The sequence below is a fragment of the Carcharhinus amblyrhynchos genome, chromosome 5, assembly GCF_965287045.1.
Source record: "Carcharhinus amblyrhynchos chromosome 5, sCarAmb.v2.hapA, whole genome shotgun sequence".
In the NCBI taxonomy this organism is placed as follows: domain Eukaryota; kingdom Metazoa; phylum Chordata; class Chondrichthyes; order Carcharhiniformes; family Carcharhinidae; genus Carcharhinus; species Carcharhinus amblyrhynchos.
The window spans coordinates 22,815,974-22,838,922 of record NC_137328.1 but is presented as its reverse complement, the minus strand read 5'-3'; the positions used below and the strand labels follow the sequence as shown (position 1 = coordinate 22,838,922).

At 43.5% G+C, this 22,949-nt stretch overlaps 1 protein-coding gene across 1 annotated transcript in view; it reads left to right on the top strand.

The window, feature by feature from the left end:
• Positions 1–8,091: 8,091 nt before the first annotated feature.
• frem1a (Fras1 related extracellular matrix 1a) overlaps positions 8,092–22,949 on the top strand; it is a 160,989-nt gene continuing 146,131 nt past the window's right edge. The window contains exons 1-5 of the mRNA XM_080188538.1: positions 8,092–8,541; positions 12,274–12,368; positions 15,233–15,543; positions 16,281–16,301; positions 18,638–18,798. Coding sequence (XP_080044664.1) covers positions 8,311–8,541; positions 12,274–12,368; positions 15,233–15,543; positions 16,281–16,301; positions 18,638–18,798 — 819 coding nt within the window. The 5' untranslated portion in view covers positions 8,092–8,310. The remainder of the gene's footprint in view (positions 8,542–12,273; positions 12,369–15,232; positions 15,544–16,280; positions 16,302–18,637; positions 18,799–22,949) is intronic.

Sequence of the window (22,949 nt, the reverse complement as noted above, 5' to 3'; positions counted from 1 at the left end):
ACATGTTTGCTTTCAGCTGAAACCACAATGACAGGTACCTCTTCAAGTACATGCAGTTTAATTCTATTTGTTTCCATGGAGACATCAGTTGTGCCTGTGACTGGACAGCCAGGTACTTCAACGTTAAAACAATTGGCAACATTTCCCAATGGCAAAACTGACTGCTGAGGCATCTCTCTCTTCCTCAAATAGTCTATGTATTTTGGACGACTCTTCCTTCTACCTCCACCCGTTAAGACACGAGTCCAGTTTTGCAGACAACAATTCTAGACACCAATCTCGGCCCACGACCAATACTCCTCACTTACACGGTATCATCCAATATAAACATTGGGAAATGTAGTCAGTGGTCTGGTCGGTATTTAAAAAATTTGCGACCAGCCTGAACAAGTACATCAATAAAGTAACTGACTTTATTAGTAAATGTGTAGAAGACTGTGTGCCAAACAAGCAAATCCATGTGTTCCCCAGCCAGAAGCCATGGATGAACAGAAATATCCGCTGCTTGCTGAAGTCCAGGTCTGAGACATTCAAGTCAGGTGACACTGACCTATACAAGAAAGTAAGAAGTCTCACAATACCAGGTTTAAGTCCAACCAGTTTATTTGATAGTAATCCCATAAGCTTTCAGAAACGGTGTCCCTTTGTCAGGTGTGTGGAAGGTTCTGATCAGAGAAAGGCATATAAAGACGCACACAGTTTACAGAATACTGATTAAAATGCAAGTCTTTGCAGCTAACCTGCTGTTCAAGTCTTAAAGATGCAGACAATGTGAGTGAAGATAGCATTAGCATAGGTTAAAGTGATGTGTATTGCCTTCAGACAGGACAGAAAGTGAGATTTTACAAGCCCAGGCAAGTCATGGGGGTTAAAAATAGTGTGACATGAGCCCCAGATCCTGGTTGAGGCTATCCTCATGTGTGCGGATCTTGGTTATCAGTCTCTGCTCAGTGAGCCTGCGCTGTCATGTGTTGTGAAGGCCGCCTTGGAGAACGCTTACCCGAAGATCAGAGACCGAACGCCCGTGACCACTGAAGTGCTCGCCAACAGGAAGGGAACAGTCTTGCCTGGTGATTGTCGAGCGATGTTCATTCATCCATTGTCGTAGCATCTGCATGGTCCCCCCAATGTACCATGCTTCAGGACATCCTTTCCTGGCAGCACGGGACACAGTGGACAGAGTTCCCTTCGTCGTCCAGTACTTCCCCGGAGCGGAGAAGCTACGACATCTTCTCCGGAGTCTTCAACATATCATTGATGAAGACGAACATCTCGCCAGGGCCATCCCCACACCCCCACTTCTTGCTTTCAGACAACCACACAACCTCAAACAGACCATTGTTCGCAGCAAACTACCCAGCCTTCAGGAGAACAGTGACCACAATACCACACAACCCTGTCACAGCAACCTCTGCAAGACATGCCGGATCATCGACATGGATACCATCATCACACGTGAGAATACCATCCACCAGGTACATGGTAAATACTCTTGCAACTCGGCCAACATTGTCTACCTGATACGTTGCAAGAAAGGATGTCCCGAAGCATGGTACATTGGGGAGACTATGCAGACGCTACGACAACGGATGAATGAACATCGCTCGACAGTCACCAGGCAAGACTGTTCCCTTCCTGTTGGCGAACACTTCAGTGGTCACGGGCATTCAGCCTCTGACCTTCGGGTAAGCATTCTCCAAGGCAGCCTTCACAACACACGACAGCGCAGAGTCGCTGAGCAGAGACTGATAGCCAAGTTCCGCACACATGAGGACGGTCTCAACAGGGATCTTGGGTTCATGTCGCACTATCTGTAACCCCCGTGACTTGCCTGGGTTTGCAAAACCTCACTTACTGTACTGTCTGGAGACAATACACATCTCTTTAAACTGTGATCAGTGCTCCTACCACTCACATTATCAGCCACTTCAGGTCTTGAACAGCAGGTTAGGTGTAAGGATTCGCATTTTAATCAGTAATCTCTAAACTGTCTGTGCTTTATATGCTCTGTCTGAGGCCAGAACTCTCCATTCACCTGACGAAGAGGGTAACCCCTCGAAAGCTTGCGAGTATATTATCAAATAAATAGGTTGGACTAAAACCTGGTGTTGTCAGACTTTTTACTGTGTTTACGCCAGTCCAACGCCGGCATACCCACATCATGCGTATTAGGTAGACAACGTTGGCTAAGTTGCAAGAGTAAGTGCTGTGTACCTGGTGGATGGTGTTTTCATGTGAGATGATGTCATCCATGTCGATGATCCAGCATGTTTTGCAGAGGTTGCTGTGGCAAGGTTGTGTGGTGTTGTGGTCACCGTTCTCCTGAAGGCTGGGTAGTTTGCTGTGAACAATGGTCTGTTTGAGGTTGTACGGTTGTTTTGAAGGCAGGATGTGGGGATGGCCTTGGAGAGATGCTCATCTTCATCAATGGTGTGTTGAAGACTCTGGAGAAGATGTCATAGCTTCTCCGCTCCAGGGAAGTACTGGACGACGAAGGATGCTCTGTCCATTGTGTACTGTGTTTGTCTTCTGAGGAGGCCGTTGTGGTTTTTCGCTGTGGCACATCAAAACTGTCGATCGATGAGTTGAGCGCCATATCCTGTTCTTATGAGGGCATCTTTCAGCGTCTGGAGGTGTCTGTTGCGATCCTCCTCATCTGAGCACAGATGTGTATATGCAGGGCTTGTCCGTCAGGGATGGCTTCTTTAATGTGTTTAGGGTGGAAGCTGGAGAAGTGGAGCATCGTGAGGTTATCTGTGGGCTTGCGGTGCAGTGAGGTGCTGAGGTGACCGTCCTTAATGGAGATGCGTGTGTCCAAGAATGCAACCATTTCCGGAAAATAGTCCATGGTGAGTCTGATGGTGGGATGGAACTTGTTGACGTCGTCATATAGTTGTTTCAGTGATTGTTCACCATGAGTCCAAAGGAAGCAAACGTCATCGATGTATCTAGTGTATAACATCGGTTGAAGGCCCTGTGTGGTGAAGAAGTCTTGTTTGAGCCTGTGCATGAAGATGTTGCCATATTGAGGTATGAATTTGGCCCTCATGGCTGTTCTGTGTGTCTGGATGAAAAACTGGTCATTGAAGGTGAAGAAGTTTTGAGACTTCTTACTGTGTTTACCCCAGCCCAATGCCAGCATCTCTACATCATGACTGTACAAGAAAGTCAGATACAGTCTAAGGAGATCCATAAAAGATGCCAAAAGACAATACCGGACCAAGCTAGAGTCCCAGGCTAGCCACATCAATCTCCGCCAACTTTGGCAAGACACAAAGGCTACAAGATGAAGGCATGTAAAACCATTGGTTCCAATACACCCCTCCCTGATGAGCTCAATGCATCCTATGCCCATTTTGAGCAAAAGGTCAATGAGAGTATGCCCTCCACCCTGGAAGCCCTGGATGAACCTGTATCTGGTATCACCATTGCGGATGTCAGAACAGCTTTCTTGAAGAACAACCCACAGAAAGCAATTGGCCTGCCTGGGGTACCCAAATTTGCACTCAGGTCCTGCATGGATCAGCTGGCAGGGATATTCAAAGACATCTTCAACCTTTCTTTACAACATCTACTTCAAGAAGATGATCATCCTCCTGCTATCTAAGAAAAACTAAGCAGCGTGCCTTAGTGGCTATCGGTCTGTGGCTCTGACATCCGTCATTATGAAGTGCTTTGAAAGGTTAGTCGTAGCACGAATCAACTCCAGCCTCCTGGATTACCTGGATCCACTACAGTTTGCTTAGTGCTGCAACAGGTCCACTACAGATGCCATTTCCCTGGCTCTGCGCTCAATCCTGGAACGCCTAAATAACAAGGAACCCATGTCAGACTCCTATTTGTCAACTACAGCTCAAGCTTCAACACCATGAAATTCCCATGAAACTCATCTCCAATCTCCATGGCCTGGGCCTCAGTACCTCCCTTTGCGACTAGATCCTGAACTTCCAAACTCACAGACCACAATCAGTAAGGAAAGGCAACAACACTTCCTCCGTGATCATCCTCAACACCGGTGCCCCACAAGGCTGTGTTCTCAGCCCCCTACTATACTCCTCAGACACCTATGACTGTGCGGCCAAATTCCTCTCCAATTCAATTTTCAAGTTTGCTGACAACACTACCATAGTGGGTTGGATCTCAAATAATGTTGAGACAGAGTACAGGAATGAGATAGAGAATCTGGTGAACTGGTGCAGTAACAATAATCTCTCCATCAATGTCAACAAAACAAAGGAGATAGTCATCAACTTCAGGAAACATAAAGGAGAAAATGCCCCTATCTACATCAATGGAAATGAAGTAAAAAGATTGAGAGCTTCAAGTTTTTAGGTGTCCAGGTCACCAACAACCTGTCCTGGTTCCCCCATGCTGACACTATAGTTAAGAAAGCGTACCATTGCCTCTACTTTCTCAGAAGACTAAGAAATTTGGCATGTCAGCTACGACTCTCACCAAATTTTAGAGATGCATCACAGAAAGCATTCTTTCTGGTTGTATTACAGCTTGGTATGGCTCCTACTCTGCCCAAGACTGCAAGGAACTACAAAAGGTCGTGAATGTAGCCCAATTCATCACACAAACCAGCCTCCCATCCATTTGACTCTGTCTACACTTAACGCTGCCTAGGCAAAGAGTCAGCATAACTAAGGACACATGCACCTTGGACGTTCTCTCTTCCACCTTTCTCCTTCGGGAAAAAGATACAAAAGTCTGAAGTCACTACTAGCCAACTCAATAACAGCTTCTTTTCTACTGCTGTCAGACTTTTGAATGGAGTTACCTTTCATTAAGTTGATTGTTCTCTACACCCTAGCTATGACTGTAACACTACATTCTACACTCTCTCGCTTCCTTCTCTATGAATGGACTGTTTTGTCTGTATAGCGTGCAAGAAACAATACTTTTCACTCTATGTTAATACATGTGACAGTAAATCACATCAAATCACACAAATGAAGTGTTGACTAAACTGTTGACTGACATGAATCGTGACTTACCTTCTGTCCGCTTTGGCTGCCCTCTACCCCCTCTGGCAGAGTTGGGCAGAAGTGTCAGTGCATTTGAAGTCCAGTTTTTGTAGAGGATTTTGGAAGCAGACCATGTTGAATCCCAAGAGTTGTTGTGGCCAGGGTGGGACCACTGGCCTATGAAGTGAAATTGTAGGACAAGTTTTTGAAGAAACACATAGATCACTTAGAGATGGGAGTCATCTCGAGAGCCAGTGTTACTGCCTGATCCAATTGTGTCGTCAAGTAGTGTTATTGATTGTCCAAGGAGTGAAGTGGCTGATCAGCCAGTAGTAGGCCAGTGTGTTGCTCCCAGTGAAACCTAAGGAAATAGTGGAAAGTGATGTGCTGGCATCCGGAGAGAGTCCGAGTGAAGTGAGTCCAAATCAAACCACCTCTACAGTTAAACCTCACCCAGTTGAGCTGTGTTGTTCCTAGAGAAAGAGAATGCACCATGATAGAGTGAGCTTCTGATAAACTGTATTAAAAATATTCATTATTTCTAATATTTTGAAATTTTACACAAGTCATCCATGTACTGTATAATAAGGATCTTAAAGGGGGAGGGATGTAATAGCCAGTCCCTTTAAGGAGTGTGCATCAGAAGGGGCATAAAACCTGATTGCCCAATGGGGAACAAGCACAGGGATCATGGGAATCTCTTCCAAATCTCCTTGTCTTACCTGCGGCTGAATTTGCTTTCTGCCTTGTGGCTACCTCTTCAGTTTTGGCACCTCTGCTGACTGCAGGTTCCCACCCTAAACTGCTGAAAGCTGCCTTTTTGCACACTCTGTAACTTTTGTGCACCTTTTTCAGTGCTTTCCATTGCCTGTGCTGTCCCTTTTTTTTAAAAGTCTATTTATTAGTCACGAACAAGGCTTACATTAACACTGTAATGAAGTTACTGTGAAATTCCCACTCCGGTGCCTGTTTGGGTCAATGCACCTAACCAGCATGTCTTTCAGACTGTGGGAAGAAACCAGAGCACCCAAAGGAAACCCACGCAGACATGGGGAGAATGTGCAAACTCCACACAGGCAGCGACCCAAGCTGGAAATCAAACACGGGTCCGTGGTGCTGTGAGGCAGCAGTGCTGTCCACTGTGTGACCATGCCACTCTGTTGCTCATTTATAATTGATATCAAACTCTGCAAGTAATTGCCATTGAATTTGCCTCTTTAGTCACCCCCAGACTAATCTGTCCTGTATTATTTCATTCAAGGTAGCTTCAAAATTGCAATACTCTGATATCTGTTTCAATTTAGTGAGAAAAGTCATAATTGTTTTGGCAGTGGCTCTTCGTGAATTCAATTTGAATCTCGGGAGTGTGACAGATGGTTTAGGCTAGAGATGTGACTTCAGCAATTCCACAATTGCAGTGAATAATTTGGAGTTGGTCATGCTTGGGGCTGTGAGACTGTGAATCATGTTTTAAGTTTGGGTTCCACAGCCAGTCAGGAGAATTGCCTTGTGTTTCACTCCTCTTCTACTTCATTCACTTGGAAGTAATATCTAAGACATTCTGCATATTGTGTCCAGTCAAATGAATCTATCCATCCGAAGGGTGACAGCGGGGATTGGGGGGGTGGCCGGGGCGCAGTATATTTTGGTAAGTATGCTTTTCTTTTCTCAACTTCACTGGATTTCAATGTAAGCTGGATAAAAGGATTGCTTTTGTCTTTGTTGCCAAATGCAAAGATGCTCATTCACCAGTTTAAGGAAAACACGAGTTGTTTATTTACAGGTTAGAATTATACAGAGCTTTCCAGCCTCATGGCTGCAGTCAGCTCCCGAGATGACTGAGTCCAAAAGTCCACACTTAACAGCATTCTTCCTGATTACTTTTCCCTGGTCATGTGACCCTTATTCTCGATTTGTAGATGAGTGATTAAGTACAGAATACAAAATGGCGTTTAAAGCCCAGTATTTGCATACACTGGTGTTTTGACCTTGTTGGCTTTACTACAGTGAATATAATGTAAAAAATCTCCAAAACTGGTTGAGCTAGACTAGAATTTACTGTCTAATTCTGCATAGCAATCATGTGTGCACGATTTTCCTGGCCCGCTGCACTGGTTGAGTTGTGTACTCAATTGGAAAATTTAAGTGGGAGGCCAAAAACAGGAATCGCGACCGGCATCCAGCTGTTCGGGAATCTCCCAGGTCATTATTTATGACGTGATCCATAATGCTATTTAAATCTGTTTAGCAAGCCCAGGGTGGTATTGTCTGGGCTCACTTTCTGACCTTGCTGCTGGAAAGCTACACCAGCGTAGATCATGTATTGTCCCAGCAATCGGGACCTGACACGATAGCCTTACTGGTGGTACTGGAGGCAGTTCAGGCTCCCCCGGGAGGTTGGGGCAAGGGGGGTGGGGGGGGCAATACCCCTTCTCAGTACCACCCCAGCAGTGCCAGCCTGGCAAATTGGCACTGTCAACCTGGCATTCTGGCAGTGCTCACCAGGCCCAAGGCAGTGCCAAGAAGGTGGACCCTGAGGGGACAAGGCTAGAGTCGGGTGTGGCAGACTTGGAGGGACAGTGGAGGTAGAAGGGGAAGGAAGGGGGAACTGTGCATCGAGGGTTAGGGGCTGATGTGGGATCAGTGATTGGAGGCTGGGGCCAGCCATCGAAGGTTGAAGCTAGCCACCGAGAGGCTGGGTTGATCGTTGGAAACTGGAACCTACCAGCAGAGGTCGGTGCCAATGATTGGATGTTGAGGGTGGGGTGGGGGGAGGTGGAGAAAGTAAGAGCAGGCGGATGTGAAAGAAAACTTGCAGGGCTACACTGCAGGACTAGGGCAGGAGAGGAGGTAGGACTGATTGAACTGCTTCATGTAGGACTGGCATGGACCAAATGACTTCTTACAACAGCTATTCATATCATGTGGGAGAGATGTTTCTTTGATTTCACTTATGTTGATGGCAACAAAATCTCAAACAAAAATTAGACTTTAAGGTCGTAAGTTCAGAGCGAACAGGCTATGGGAAATGGCCTGAGACCAGCAGGAGGGAAAACAATGCCTCAGCTTTCAAAACAAATGACAAAAAATTATTTTCTTTGTTTTTTTAGGGCTGCAGAAACGTGAACTACTCTGACTCCCTTCAGCTGTTGATGCTTTTGAGCTTAATTTTTGGGGGTTGACTCTACAAGATTCACTTGAAACCCTGGATTATACCTCTCTTGCCCAGAGCAGGCTTTGTCACACTGTGCCCTGCTTTGATGGGAAGCAAATTGAACAGCAGTTTGTGAAGAGCTGAGAAGTGGTGAATGTTTTGCTATTTAAGACTAGCTGAGTTAAAATGAAACATTACTGGGAACATTCTGCATTCCTCCTGCATCTGTGCTTTTGGAGGTACATTGCACCTTCCTTTGTCCAAGTGAATAATGGCATAAAAGTTGCCAAGGGCCAATCTGTGTTTCTCTCTGAGGAGGACTTACAGTTCAACATCCCAAAGGAGAAGGACAGCTGCAAAGTGGAAGTGATCATGAATGAGCCAATCACCCAAAGAGTTGGGAAGCTTACCCCCCAGGTGAGATATATCAACAACTGAACATTTCTTTCTATCGATATATCATTACAGTCCTATGTAAGATAGGGGATTTTGTTAGTCAAAGGATGTAGCTCATAGAAAACACACTAGCAGCCTGCTAAATTTCAATTCACTATTTCTGAATGAATCATATGAGCTTATTTGGTTCAAAGTAAAACTTTTGATTTGCTTTTAATTTGGGAATTCAACAGCACACTTTACTACAAAATTGTTGCAAAAGTTGAGTAGCAGAATTCACATTGAAGCATGCATTTTCTACAAGTGTAATGCTGCGTGCTCACTGACTTTGTCAGGAACACAAAAGGTGTTTATTAATGCGGAAAAATGAGGCTGGTAGTCCCCCTCATTGCTACAGTTCCTACATGTCTTCATACAAGAAAGAATTCCAGTCCCTGGGCAGATTATGCATTCTCTGTCCCAAATGGTCCCTCAAGCCAGGTCCCTCTTCTGCTGTGTTACCCTTAAAGGGGCAATCACCACAACAAGGTTTCTTATAAATCTTATTGCAAGATTGGCAGAATCTTTGGTACAACAGTGAAAATGGACATTTCCATCAAACATACTATTTGAGTTTGTGGAACTTTCATGTCTTCTATGCATGTATTGTATTCCTGTCTGTGCTACTTTTTAAGCACGTAAGTAAGGTGTTTAAAGGAATCCAGTCCAAGTGCATTATGAATGATCACATTTCAGCACATTTTATGAATTCACGCCATTCTGGCAAAATTGCAAAATGATTGCACCTTTCCAGATTTCATGATCTCTGGCTGTAGTGATAAAGGCACAATACTCTCTTGATTAGATATTCTTGTTTAATGGTTTCAACTAATTGTATCTATAGTATCCTTGCATATTAGGCAATCTATTTTTCAGCGCTACTCCTTCGTCAGGTAAGCAGCGCTCTGAAAGCTAGTTGCTTTTGCTATCAAATAAACCTGTTGGACTTTAACCAGGTGTTGTGAGACTTCTTACTGTGTTTACCCCAGTCCGACACTGGCATCTCCACATCATGACCATCTTTTACTAACCAGACCAAAGCTAATTTTATTTTACACAAGACCCTTACAGATGGTAGAGATTTTAATATCTTACAAAGTTATAGATGCATTTCCACTACTGGAGGTCAGTGCGGTTCCCACAGAGCAACCAGTCAGCCCCATTCCTCCACACGATCCCCAGAACCCTGCAAATTGTTACAATCAGATGTGTGTCTCTGTGCTGGTGGGAGGTACAGGTAAGCACAGTGATGGTCCTCTCTGAGTCTCTCCTTCGACATGACCTGGGCTTCGTAGAAAAATCATAGAAACCCTACAAGTGCAGAAGGAAGCCACTTGGCCCACCGAGTCTGCACCGACCACAATTCCACCTGCCCCCATATCCCTACATATTTTATCTGCTAATCCGTCTAACCTACGAATCTCAGGACATTAAAGGGCAATTTTTTAGAATGGCCAATCAACCTAACTCGCACATCTTTGGACTGTGGGAGGAAACTGGGGCACCCGGAGGAAGTGCTCACAGTCACGAGGAGAATGACCCAAGCTGGGAATTGAACCCAGGTCCCTGGAGCTGTGAAGGGGTAGTGCTAACCATGCCGCCATGACTTGTGGTGCTGTCTTCAGCAGTAGCTACCGAAAAATCCACGTTTTGGATCTGGAGCTGTGGCTGGAGTCACTGTGGACCAACTACAAAGCTGAGATCTTCATGGGTAGTGCGGACAGAGGTGATTGCACTGCAGTTAAAGAGTACATAGGCAGGAGGGAAAGGATGATTGCCAGACAAAAGAAAAGCACTACGCAGATAGGGCAGGAGTCCACTGGACCCATCTCCATCTCTAACAAATTTCCATTTGGATTCTGAGGGAGCTGAATATTCAGATGGATGTAGCAAGAGCTAAGACTCTGGCACCTGGAGTGGTTCAGATGCATGAGACAGAAAAAGTTGTTGGAGAGCAATTGTGATAGAGAATTCTATCATAATGGGAACAGATAGAAGTTTCTACAGCTGCAGACATGACAACATGATATTATGCTGTGTCCTTGGTGCTAAGGTCATGGATATCACAGAGGAGCTGCAGGACATTCTGAAGGGAAGGAGGAGGATGAACAACCACAGATTGTGGTCCATATCAGTGCCAACCACACAGGTAAAAAAAGGGATGAGGTCCTGCAAGCAGAATGTAGGGAACTAGAAAATACATTAAAAAGGACCTCAAAGGTAGTAATCTCAGGATTACCCCCAGTGCCACATGCTAGTGAGAGCAGGAAGAAGAGAATAGACCAGACAAATGCATAGCTGGAGAGATGGTATAGGTGGGAGGGACTAAGGTTCCTGAGACATTGAGACTGATTCTAGGGAAGAAAGGACCTGTACAAGCTGGGTGGGTTGCACACAAACAAGACCAGGACCAAGATCCTTGCAGGGGTATTTTCTAATAATGTGGGAAAGGGTTTAAACTAGAGTGACAGGAACTTAAGTGAAGAGACACACGAGATGGAAACAAAGAAATGAAAGATTTAAAGTAGAAAAGTGGAAGATGGAGGAAACAACTTGGCTCCATGCTGGAGCTGCCAGATTTTTTGCCATCCTAAAACAATTGAGCAGCCTATGAATGCTGGATCAGCACTCCTATAGCCCCCTTGAGATTTTTGCATTTTTCAAATTTGAGCCACTTGTACATCACTGATTTTCATTGCTCCACCTCTGGTGGTTTTGCTTTTACATGCCAGTGCCCTAACTACTGGAATTCCCATTCTCAATCTACTGAATCACACGACTCCTTAAGATACTCCTTAAAACAGGTGTTTTACCACCTGTCCAAATATCTCTTTATGTGGCTTAGCATCTTCTGTGCAGCCCCTTGGGACATTCTTACTATATTAAATAAGTATGTATGTTATTTAAATTCAAGTTGCTGCTGTTGTCATAAGGAAGAGTGGGAGAAACGGAGTCTGTAACAGGTTTTGAAGGGAAAGTGGATAACTATTTGAAAGAAAATATTGAAAATAAAGAGGGACAGGAACTGGATTGCGATCGTTCTTTCAGAGTCACAACACGCATTCTATCAGCTGAGTGACCTCCTGCAGTTTCTAAGCATTATGCTTTTAATATAGTGTATATAAAGTAACATAGTGTATATAAAGCATATACATATGCTTTTAATATAGTGTTTAAAGATTGCACTGATGTGCAAGGGGCTGTATAGTATCACAATGGTTAGCACTGCTGTCTCACAGCTCCAAGATCCAATTCCAGCCTAGGGTGACTGTGTGGAGTTTGCAAGTTCTCCCCATGTCTGCATGGGTTTCCTACAGGTACTCTGGTTTCCCCCCATTGTCCAAGAATGTACAGGTTTGATGGATTAGCCATGGGAAGTATGTGGGATTACGGGGAGAGAACCTAGGTAAGATACTCTGTCAGAGTCAGTGTAGACCGGATGGGTGACTGGCCCCTTCTGCACTGTAGGGATTCTATGAAATGTTGTATCAGGTAATAAAGCCAAATCATTGGGAATCTATTGGTTTTCTTTCATTTCTTTAAATGTATGCTTTAATCATTCTTTACATTGATACAATGATCATTAATAACTATTTGGTGTATGAATAAATGAGTCATTCTACATTTCATCAGAGGTTGGATGCCTTAAAGCACAGGTATTTCTTTTAATAAACTGAGATTTGTGAAGTAATTTTAGATCAATTCATGTTTCAGGTATTTGATTGCCATTTCCTGGCCAATGAAGTGAAATATACTCACAATGGCTGCCCAATTCTGGATGAGGACCAAGTCATGCTGAGACTTTACAGGCAAGTGTGAAATGGGAATGGAAGAAGAGATTTTCTTATTCATAAAGAAAACTAAGTGTAGACTTACTTATCAGCATTATGTGGAGTTGCCAACATTGGACTGGGATAGGCACAGTAAGTAGTTTTTTGACACCAGGTTAAAGTCCAACAGGTTTATTTGGTAGCACGAGCTTTTCGAGTGCTGCCTTCATCAGGTGAGTGCAGAATTTGTTTCACAAACAGGATATAAATAGGCGCAAACTCAATTACAAGGTAATGGTTGGAATATGAGCCTGAATAGGTAATCAAGTCTTTACAGATGCAGACAATGCAAGTGGAGAAAGGGTTAAGCACAGGTTAAAGAATTGTCTCAAGCATTATCAGAATTAGAAATAGCATTAATTGGAATATCTGGGATTTTGTTTTATATAATGAAATGTAATCTGGGTTCAAATGTAAACACTTGAAAAAGTCTGATTAAATGCCAGATAACAATGTTAGGAAATAGAGATGGTTTTAAGTAATTAAGCTATTGCTTTATGTCAGCTTAATTTTGCACTTCTCTATTTGCATGCTAAGAATGGGTTAAAATTAAAAAAAGGAAGGTGCCCGCAAGTCTGGATGTTAGTGTAGGTGCCTGCATTGTAATGAGGATTTTACAACATTCAAACAAATACATAGTTTAAAAAAAGTTATGCTGCTGCTTTGTAACCAGGGGCCCAAGCAGTAAAGCAAAAAGAGTTAGTTCAGTTGAATGAACACCCCAGGAGGAACCAGCTATCATAGAAACTGCTAGAAGGGGCAAGACAATGCAAAAGGATAGAGTGACAGTCCCAAGCTAAAGAACAGAAAGCCCTAGAAACCAGGAAATGGGACAGAACAGAGTTCCAGGAAGCCAATGAACTCCGTGGAACAAATAAGGAACCTGAAAGGAAGATTCTGTTCAGTGAAGTCAAGAGTAGCAGTTTCAAGATAAAAACAGGACTACAAGGTGCAGACCTGGAGATGTCACCCTATGAGAAAGTTGGTGACACCATGATACAGTCTCTGAAGTTGTGATGTTCTGCAGGTGTGGCGAGGTATCTGAGAGATTGCATGGAACGTAGAACATTACACCGCAGTACAGGCTCTTCGGCCCTCGATGTTGCTCTGACCAGTGGAACCAATGTTATCCATATGCCTATCGACTGACCATTTGAACGCCCTTAAAGTTGGCGAGTCCACAACTGCTGCAGGCAGGGCATTCCACGCCTTTACTACTCTCTGAGTAAAGAACCTACCTCTGACATCCGTCCTATAATTACCACCCCTTAATTTAAAGCTATGTCCCTTCGTGTTAGCTGTCACCATCCAAGGAAAAAGGCTCTCACTATCCACCCGATCTAACCCTCTGATCATTTTGTATGCCTCAATTAGGTCACCTCTCAACCTTCTTCTTTCTAACGAAAACAACCTCAAGTCCCTCAGCCTTGCCTCATAAGACTGTCCCACCATACCAGGCAACATCCTGGTAAACCTCCTCTGCACCCCCTCCAATGCCTCCATATCCTCCTTATAATGCGGCGACCAGAAGTGTACGCAATACTCCAAGTGTGGCCGCACCAGAGTTCTGTACGGTTGTAACATGACCTCATGGATCAAATTCAATCCCTCTACCAATAAAAGCTAACACACCGTACGCCTTCTTAACAACCTTATCAACCTGGGTGCCAATTTTCAGGGATCTATGCACATGTACACCGAGATCTCTCTGCTCATTTACACTACCAAGAGTCCTTCCATTAGTCCTATATTCTGTGCTCCTGTTACTCTTACCAAAGTGAATCACCTCACACTTTTCCGCATTAAACTCCATTTGCCCCCTCTCAGCCCAGCTCTGCAGCTTATCTATGTCCCTCTGCAAACTGTAACATCCATCCTCACTGTCTACAACTCCTCTGACTTTGGTGTTGTCAGCTTGAATGCACACAGCAATCCAGGGGAGAGAAATACCAGAAGGTGAAGTTGAAACACTGGAAGTGGATCCTTGGTGAATACATCTGAATGAAAACATCATTTGGCAGAAAATTCCAAAACGTGTTCTTTGAGTATGGAGATTGAAACCCTTGTGTGGAAGTCAGAATTCTAGCGAAACTAACTAATTTGCTCATAGTGTGACAGGTAATTTGGGGGGAGTTAATGAGATGCAATGACCTTGTGGTATTATTCTTGGGTTGGCAATCCAGACTCCCAGGGTAATGCTGTAGGGACCCAGGTTCAACTCCCACCATAGTAGATAGCGGAATTTGAATTCAGTAAAATTCTGGAATTTTTAATAATGGTCATCTAATGATGACCATGAAATCTCTGTCAACTGTTATAATCACTGATCTGGTTCAGTAGGGAAGGAAATCTGTCATCCTTATCTGGTCTGGCCTTCATGCGTGTCCAGACCCACAGCAATGTTGTTGACTCTCGACTGCCCTCTGAAATAGACTAGTGAACCACTCAGTTGTATCTAACTGCTACAAAGACAATAAAAAACAATGAAACCAGAAGGCATTGACCTAGGCTCAGGAAATTAAAACCTCAAATGCAGCCCAACCCAGACCCTCAAGTCCTCCTCACTAACGTAGCAGCTTGTGCCAAAAGTGGGAGATCTGTCTCATACTGGTTAAGGACAAGTTGTCCCAACTAAACTGTCCAACTGTCAGGAAAGACTCAGCAGATATTTCCCAAAAAGATATAGGTTGTTGGCAAAGTTCCATGTCACTGATTTAAAAGTATCTTTTTAATTCACATTGGTGTGTTAAAATCTCAATTAATTGTTCCAAAATTCCTAACAATCAGTTCTAAATCTGCTCTTTTCAGTTTTGAATTTTAACTCACCGCTTGTGTGTTTGCAGGTTTACAGAGACAGAAACTTTCACAGAAACATTCATTCTTAAGGTTCGGTTACTTGAGTCAGACTGTAACATCATCCAGTTGGGCCCAACACCATTGGAAGTTCCTGAGTTTTATGGCTTATCGAATACAATCGACAAGAATGTGCTCACGTTTGTCTATGATACAGCAACGAATCTTGATTGTACTGTGCGGGTTGCCACTCAGGAAACTTTACTCCCAGCGTTTGGCCAACTTGTCATGGGGGACCTTCCAAAGGAAGAGGCTCGGGGCGACCAGCCACAGAGCTTTTTACAGATCAGGAAGAAATCCAGTAAGCTTATATGTCAGCTATATTACAGATAGTCTTTTAGCTAATGATGAATTATTATAATGATTTTTCTTTAAAGGAGAGAAAGAATTTGAGAATTTTTGTTTTAAACATGATATTGACTTCATTATCTTGAGTTCTTTAGGAGTGTGAATGATTACATAGAATTATATAGAATTACAACACAGAAGCTGGTTATTCAGCCAGCTCTGAAGCGCGACAAGAGCCTTTTCATTTAACTCAAATATCATATCCTTCAAATTGAAGGGAATTCCTCTTTTGAATCAGCCAAATAAAGTACAGATGCTTTTCTGTTGCTTCATTTTCACTACTTTAAGTAGCTTAATACCCCAAAACTTGTCTTTTATGGTTGACCTAACTTGTCTGTGTTCTCCAGGTAGGCAGCTTTTTTTAGTGATAACGTGTCTAACTCAAGAGTCTTCAGCCCCCAATCAAGCATGGTTGAAATTTCCAGTTATAAAGCCATACAACACAGAAACAAGCCCTTTGGTACACCACGTCCTATGCTAACTATCATTAACACTAATCTCATTTGCCAGCACCTCATCCATAGCTACTATGCCTTGCTGATTTAAGTGCTTGTCCAGATGCTGCTTAATTGTTGTGAGAGCACAGTAGAGAAAGTCTACTGCATCTGGTATTCCTAGGCAGTCTCCCATCCAAGTACTTAGCAGGCCTGTGTCTGATTAGCTTCCACAATCAGACAAGCTAGCTGGAAGAGTACAGGGCAATGTGGGAAGGTGGAAAAAGCAGGCTAGAGTTGGTTAAAAACTTTGAAATTGTCAGTGTGTCAGGAAGTTGGCTGTGCCCCAATGAATCCTGTTTTTGACTGCAGGAGTTAAATGCATGCAGTCTAACATGAGACTGTGTGCAAACAACCCTCATAGGAGAGGCAGGCTAGCAAGATTCTCTTTCGGAGAGTTAATACAGACACAATAGGCTGAATGGCCTCCTTTTGTAGAGGTTCTACGCATATCTCACATATAGGCTTCACTTATGCTGTTTCAGCTTGAACCTCCAAAGAGGACCCAGCTGACCAGCAGCATCAACAAAACCAGTAGCAAGGGGAGTAGTACCAGCTTTGGGCTACTCACAAATGCATTGCACAGATGACCGATGCTTAATTTTCTAGGACAGGTAACAATGTGCACTTTGCCACAGGTGATACCAGTTAGAATGAGTGGGCGCTTGGATACTTCAGCAGGGACCCGATTTTGTTCAAGGTCAGCACCAAAAGCAAAATATTGCAGATCCTGGAAATATGAAATGAAATAGAAAATGATGGAAATACTCAACAGGCCAGGCAGCATCAATGGAGAGAGAAACATATTTACTCAGGTCAATAAACTTCAATCAGAACAATTCCTAAGAAAAACAGCTAGAGCAAGCACTATGTGTCACAAAGATGGTTTAGGGTGGCTTTGCAGGTATTCCATCTCAACTCTGAGATGTAACAAAATGGCAAGGGTTTCCATTCCTTCAATATACAGCTGGTGTGAGATCATGTCTTACAAGTAAATGCTGGGAATCTGGAAGATGCCATGTGTTGAAGGAGTGGAAATTCTTGCCATTCTGCTACATCTCAGATGGAATGCCTGCAAAGCCACCCTAAACCATCTTTGTGACACATAGTGCTTGCTCTGGCTGTTTCTGTTCGGAACACAGAGTGCCAGTGTAAGGTGTTGAAAGCATTGTTTGTTATTGCCCAGAAGAAGGGTCAATTCCAATGACAACCACATTAATAGTCATGACAATGCGATGGCAGTTGTGACTGCTGCGGGTTCAGATTTCAATGTGAATGTCTCTTTTTGAAAGGCAGATATCTGACATCCTGTTTCTTGCTGAGTTTCAGTAAGGGAATTGCTTGCTGAAGACCCTGGGAGGATGTATCCAGCCTATAGCCCTTTTCCTCAATCCTGCTTCCTCTTCTTACTGCAGCTTGTTCCGCACTCTATTACATCTACTCATTCTGCCCAACATGCTGTTGGCCAAGGGAAATGCATATGAATTGATCCATGTCTGGGATCAAGTGGTTTGTGTAGAATTATTGGATGCCAGCACCATCCTTCAGCAAATGCCACACTACTCCCTGTAGTCTTTAGCAAGCTTAAAGGATACTGGAAACCACCAAAAATGTAAGCAATTGCAGTTGCAGTCGGTCAACAACCAATCACAAATCTATTGATGATCTTAAATAGCACTGGCAGTGGTCCTTGCTGCTGCTGCTGCTGTTGTGCCATGTTTAAAAGATGACAGCTTGAGTATTGGTCTCCAAAATAGCAGCATTGGTTGACACACTGATTTGCCTATTGTTGTGGGTTTTGATGTCAGCCTTTTAATTGATCAGAACCTTACTCTTCAAGTAACCAGACCAAGTCACGGAATTCTTTTGAACAGTTGTTTAATGCAAGCTATAGTGAGGTCCCTGGAAAGTCACAGGTCAGTGCCGGTAACCAGCCACAGCCCAGAATTCAGGAAGACACAAGCAGTTATGCTTTCAATTTTGATTACAAGTAATTAGCATATACCAAACAAGGAATAGAAATTATCTCTCTCCACTCAGTTATTGATTAAAGCTGCTTCATAAAATACAGATATTCAAGCCAATCAGAGTCACCTCACACTTAGTTAATTATAATGTCCAATCAGCAGGAAGACTTAACTTGTAACAATGATGAATTGGGTCAGTCAACATGGTTATCAGTGATATCCCAGTCTGTATCAGCATCTGTGGATATCACTCCCTTCTTCCAGTTCCAGATGTCTGATTTAATGAATTCTCTCAGACTAAAGGCTTTGGCGCTTATCTGTGAAGACTTTTATAAAGACCTTTTTTCTCTCAGAGTAGCTAATGTGATTTGTAAACTTCTGCGATTATTAACCCTTTCACCTATTCAGCATATGCCTTGCAGTTGCACCTTGCATGTGTGTTCATGATCTCAGCAAGATGTTACCTGCCAGGGAAAGGTTTGCATGTTTGTCATGGGTGCTGTTTTTGAACCAAAACTTTTGTAGCATGAGGAAAGTGGGTTCTGTGGAGCCAGATTCTGCAGCATTAATCATTATATTTATTCAGGTCAGGACAATTTGAAAGATGTTCGCACTTTTAAAGTGAACTGTGAAGAATTCCTTATAATGGGTCTTCGCTACCATCATCTCAGTCCTCCTTCTCCTGATGTTGACTACATCTCTATTAGCTTGGAACTTGTTGACAGCAGAAGCAAAAACGTGCATAAGGTACGTTTAGTTTTCTATAAGGTCACTACTTATGTTATCAGTACCTCTGCAAACTTTGCATTTTACAAGCAGAAAAATACTTGCAATTTATGCTGCATTATAAATTTGTTAATTTTTACATTAGTTGCCTACTCCAACAGATTTCACTGTTCACTGACCATTGCAAAAACCTCTAGGCTGGAATTTTACCCCCCCCCCGCCCCGCCCACCTCAGGGATTGGAGTGGGCAAGAGGCAGAACATGCAAAGGCCTGTTGACCTTGGCCGGGATTTTACAGTTTCAGAATGATTGAGGATGTAAAACCCACTACCAGTGTTATTATAGGGGACATTGGTTCTGTACTCAGTGGATACTGGAAGAATGGATATGGGACGATGCATGGAGAGGGTTTGGAAGGGGCATGGGTGGTAATGGCAGGACATGGATGGGAAAGTGAGGGCTTGGGGGCTTAGCAACCACTTTGAGAATTGGCCGTTGCCCAGTGGATAGAAGTGGGTCTTTTAAATGGTCCACCTCAACATTCATCCACTACGTCGCTGCCTCAGGCCTGCTTTGGGAAGCAGTGAGCCCATCGCCAACCAGTGCCCACTTTTGCCAGGTCAGCAGCAGGATCGTGGATCAGCAATAGCTTCAACTACCAACTCCTGCCTTGAAGATGAAAATCTGGCCCAGAGTGTTTTTAAGAATCACGCCCAAATTTCCAACTCTACACACACATTACCTTTTCAGTCTCAAAAAGACCGAGGATGAAGTCTTACCAAAAATTGGCAAAGAGAAACATGCTGGCTTTTGAGGGTGGAACTTCCTCCTGCTAAAGGATGGAAGCCACTTTTTTTTTTGCTGAGGCCAAGAGCAGTGCATTAGAAGTTTGAAGTTGATTTGTTTGGAAGTGACTTTTGCAAGGGCAGAGGCTGGGCGGGAGTGGGGTGGTGAATGATTATAACCTCCCTTATAAAATTGAACCCACAGTGCTCAGGACTTCTTGTGATACTCTGGGAGCTAACAATTGATGAGCCCAGTTTTTTGGAGTAGGATTGACAATTTGCAATTAACAATATCGGACCTGCACTATCTGAGCAATTCTGACTTTGAGCCAAAGGGATCCTGCATTTCTCTCCTCTTCTGAGCCTTCAGGCAGTGTTGTTTGGACAACATATGATCCAGCCAGCTTCAATTGCTTAAAGCTAGACTGTCCCCTGAAGGATCCATGAATCAAAATGTTTCACTCCTGATAGATGCTGATAGACTTGCCTGTTTTTTTCCAGCTTCCTGTGTTTGTCTGTCAGAATAAAATTGATGCAATGTAAAATACCAGATAATTGAACACCAGGACAGAGAGTGGGTTTTGGATTAATGGTTCTAATGCTGAAGTATTGGCACAGATGAAGAGGAGGAGGGATGCCATTGTTCTACATGAGACCAGGAACCCTCAAGGTTAACTCTCAGAATGGAATATGAGCAGTCAATTACCAGATCCATGACCTGGCAGCAATGCATGTGATGCGGTTATGCAGTTGTAGGTCTGACTGTGGAACACTGCATATTTACAATAAAGAATTTCCAGTGTTCAAATTACCAAGCCTACCTCATGATTCTTTAGGCACCATAAGTTGGTGGCATTTACTGTTTTCCAAAGGGAGAAAACCTTTTGCATCCTCCCTAAAACCTAAATAGGTAACTTTGTTGGTTTAGAAAGTACATTTCTCCTGTTTAATCCTAACCCTGCTTCTTTAAATCGCTTCAAAACTTCCTCCAAGTTAACCCTGTGTTCTTCATGTGAGGTTCCTGTACTCAAAACATTGTTGTGATAAACCATTACATTTTTGATGACTTTCCGTTGTACATTGGAAAATAGTTCAGGCTGATGAAACTCTGAAAGGCAGGCTTGTATATTGGTATAAACCCTTGTGAGTGTTGATAGTTACCCGTTTCTGTTAGTCCTTGTTCAATTCCAGCTGCTGGTAGGCATGACTGAGGTCTAATCTGGTATATTTTAAAACTTCCAGATAGATTTGCATAGAGGTCTTCAGTGTTTGGAATAAAGCAAATGTCCATTTGAGCTCCTTTATTATGGTCACTTTATAGTCCCCATAAATTTGTACAGGCCGATCTGGTTTTAGGTTAGGGACTATGGGAAGTGCCCATTCTGAGAATTAAACAGACTTTGATACCCAAATCTCCCAATCTCCTGAGTTCAACTTTGACCTTACGATGAAGCGCATAAGGCACAGGACGAGCCCTGTAAAATGTTGGTGTAGCCTCTGGATTCAAATATTTAGTTTTAGCTCCCCTTATGCATTCTGATATATTTTGAAAGAACTCAAAATACTTATATAGCAGCTCCTGAGAACCTCTATCTTGCAGATTTAATGGGTGAAATGAGTGTTGTTTCTGGTGAGGAAACTGTAGTGTTTCCCTGCAGAAACACTGACAAAAAAAATTCAAGGGGGTGTGTTTCACACTATCTAGCAGAGGGGTGGGACCCATACATACCAGCAAAGCCTAGCTGCACTGAGACCGGGATGCCATATTTAAAGACCACCCTGATCAGAAGAGCAATAAGCCACCCCACCCTAGCCCACCACTGGAAGTCTCAGTGCCTTCCCCCAATCAGACCCAGCAGGCAACCCCTTTCCCCTGTGATGATCGACAGCACCCCCCTTGCCCCAAGGATCATTGGCCTGTTATGGATATGACCCTGGTGGTGTCACCAGTGAGGGATGAGGAAGATCCTGTTGCGATCAAGTGTGTGATCTGTGACTATCATGCCTTGAGCCCCTGCTGAGTTCCTGCAGATGGTGGGAGTGGGCTCAGGATCACTCCCAATGTATCTAATCACTTTTTAGCTTAATCCTAATTAAGGGCAGCACGGTGGCATAGTGGTTAGCACTGCTGCCTCACAGTATTCAGTTCCAGCCTTGGTCACTGTCTGTGTGGAGTTTCCACATTTTCCCTGTGTCTCGGTGGGTTTCCTTTGGGTGTTCCGGTTTCCTCCCATAGTCCAAAGATGTGCGGGTTAGGTTAATTGGCCATTGCTAAACTGACCCTAGTGTCAGGGGATTAGCAGGGTAAATATGTGGGGTTACGGGAATAGGGCCATGGGATTGTGCGATTATGGTCAGTGCAGACTCGAAGGGCCAAATGGTCTCCTTCTGTACTGTAGAGATTCTATGATTCTAATCTGCTTAAGCCAATCACACCCCATTAAACAAAGCCATTGCCACTTAATTACCACAACAGTTAACTGTGTCATCTGATCCTTGGAGGACACTGACTGTTGTTGTCTGCAGTCCATCTCCGGTATAGGTAAACAATATAGCTCTAGACTCATTTACTCTTGATGGTCTGGGCCTTTTTGAATGATCTGGGCGATACATAGAAAATAGAAGCAGGAGCCCTTTGTGTCTATTCTGCCATTCATTATGATCATGGCTGATCATCAAATTCCATACCCTGACCCTTCCTTATCCCTTGATCCCTGTAGCTCCAAGAGCTATATCTTATTCCTTCTTGAAATCACAGAACATTTTGGCCTCAACTATATTCTGTGGTAATGAATTCCACAGATTCACCACTGGGTGAAGAAATTTCTCCTCAACTCAGTCCTAATAGTTTTATTCCTTGTCCTCAAATCATGACCCCCTAATTCTGGACTCTTTCTGAATTCTTTCTGAATTTACCCTGTCTAATCCTGTTAGAATTTAAAAGTTTCTGTGAGATCATCTGTCATTTTTCTGAACTCCAATTAATCATAATGGACTTAGTTTCTCCTCATATGACAGATTTGCCATCCCAAGAATCAACCTGGTAAACCTTCGCTGTACTCCCTCAACAGCAAGGACGTACCTCCTCAGATAAGGACACCAAAACTGCACACAATATTCCATATGCGGCCTCATCAATGCCCTGTACAATTGCAGAAAAACCTCTCTCCCTATAATCATATCAGCTCGCTATGAAGGCCAGAGTACTATTTAACCTTCTTTACTGCCTGCTGTACTGGTGCTCTTACTTTCAGCAACTGATGCACAAGGACACCAAGGTCTTGCTAAGTATCCACCTCTCTCAATTTTCGCTCATTCAAATAATAACCTGTCTTCCTATTTTGCTACCAAAATGCTGTACTCTAGAGCAAGGACATATTTCTTCAG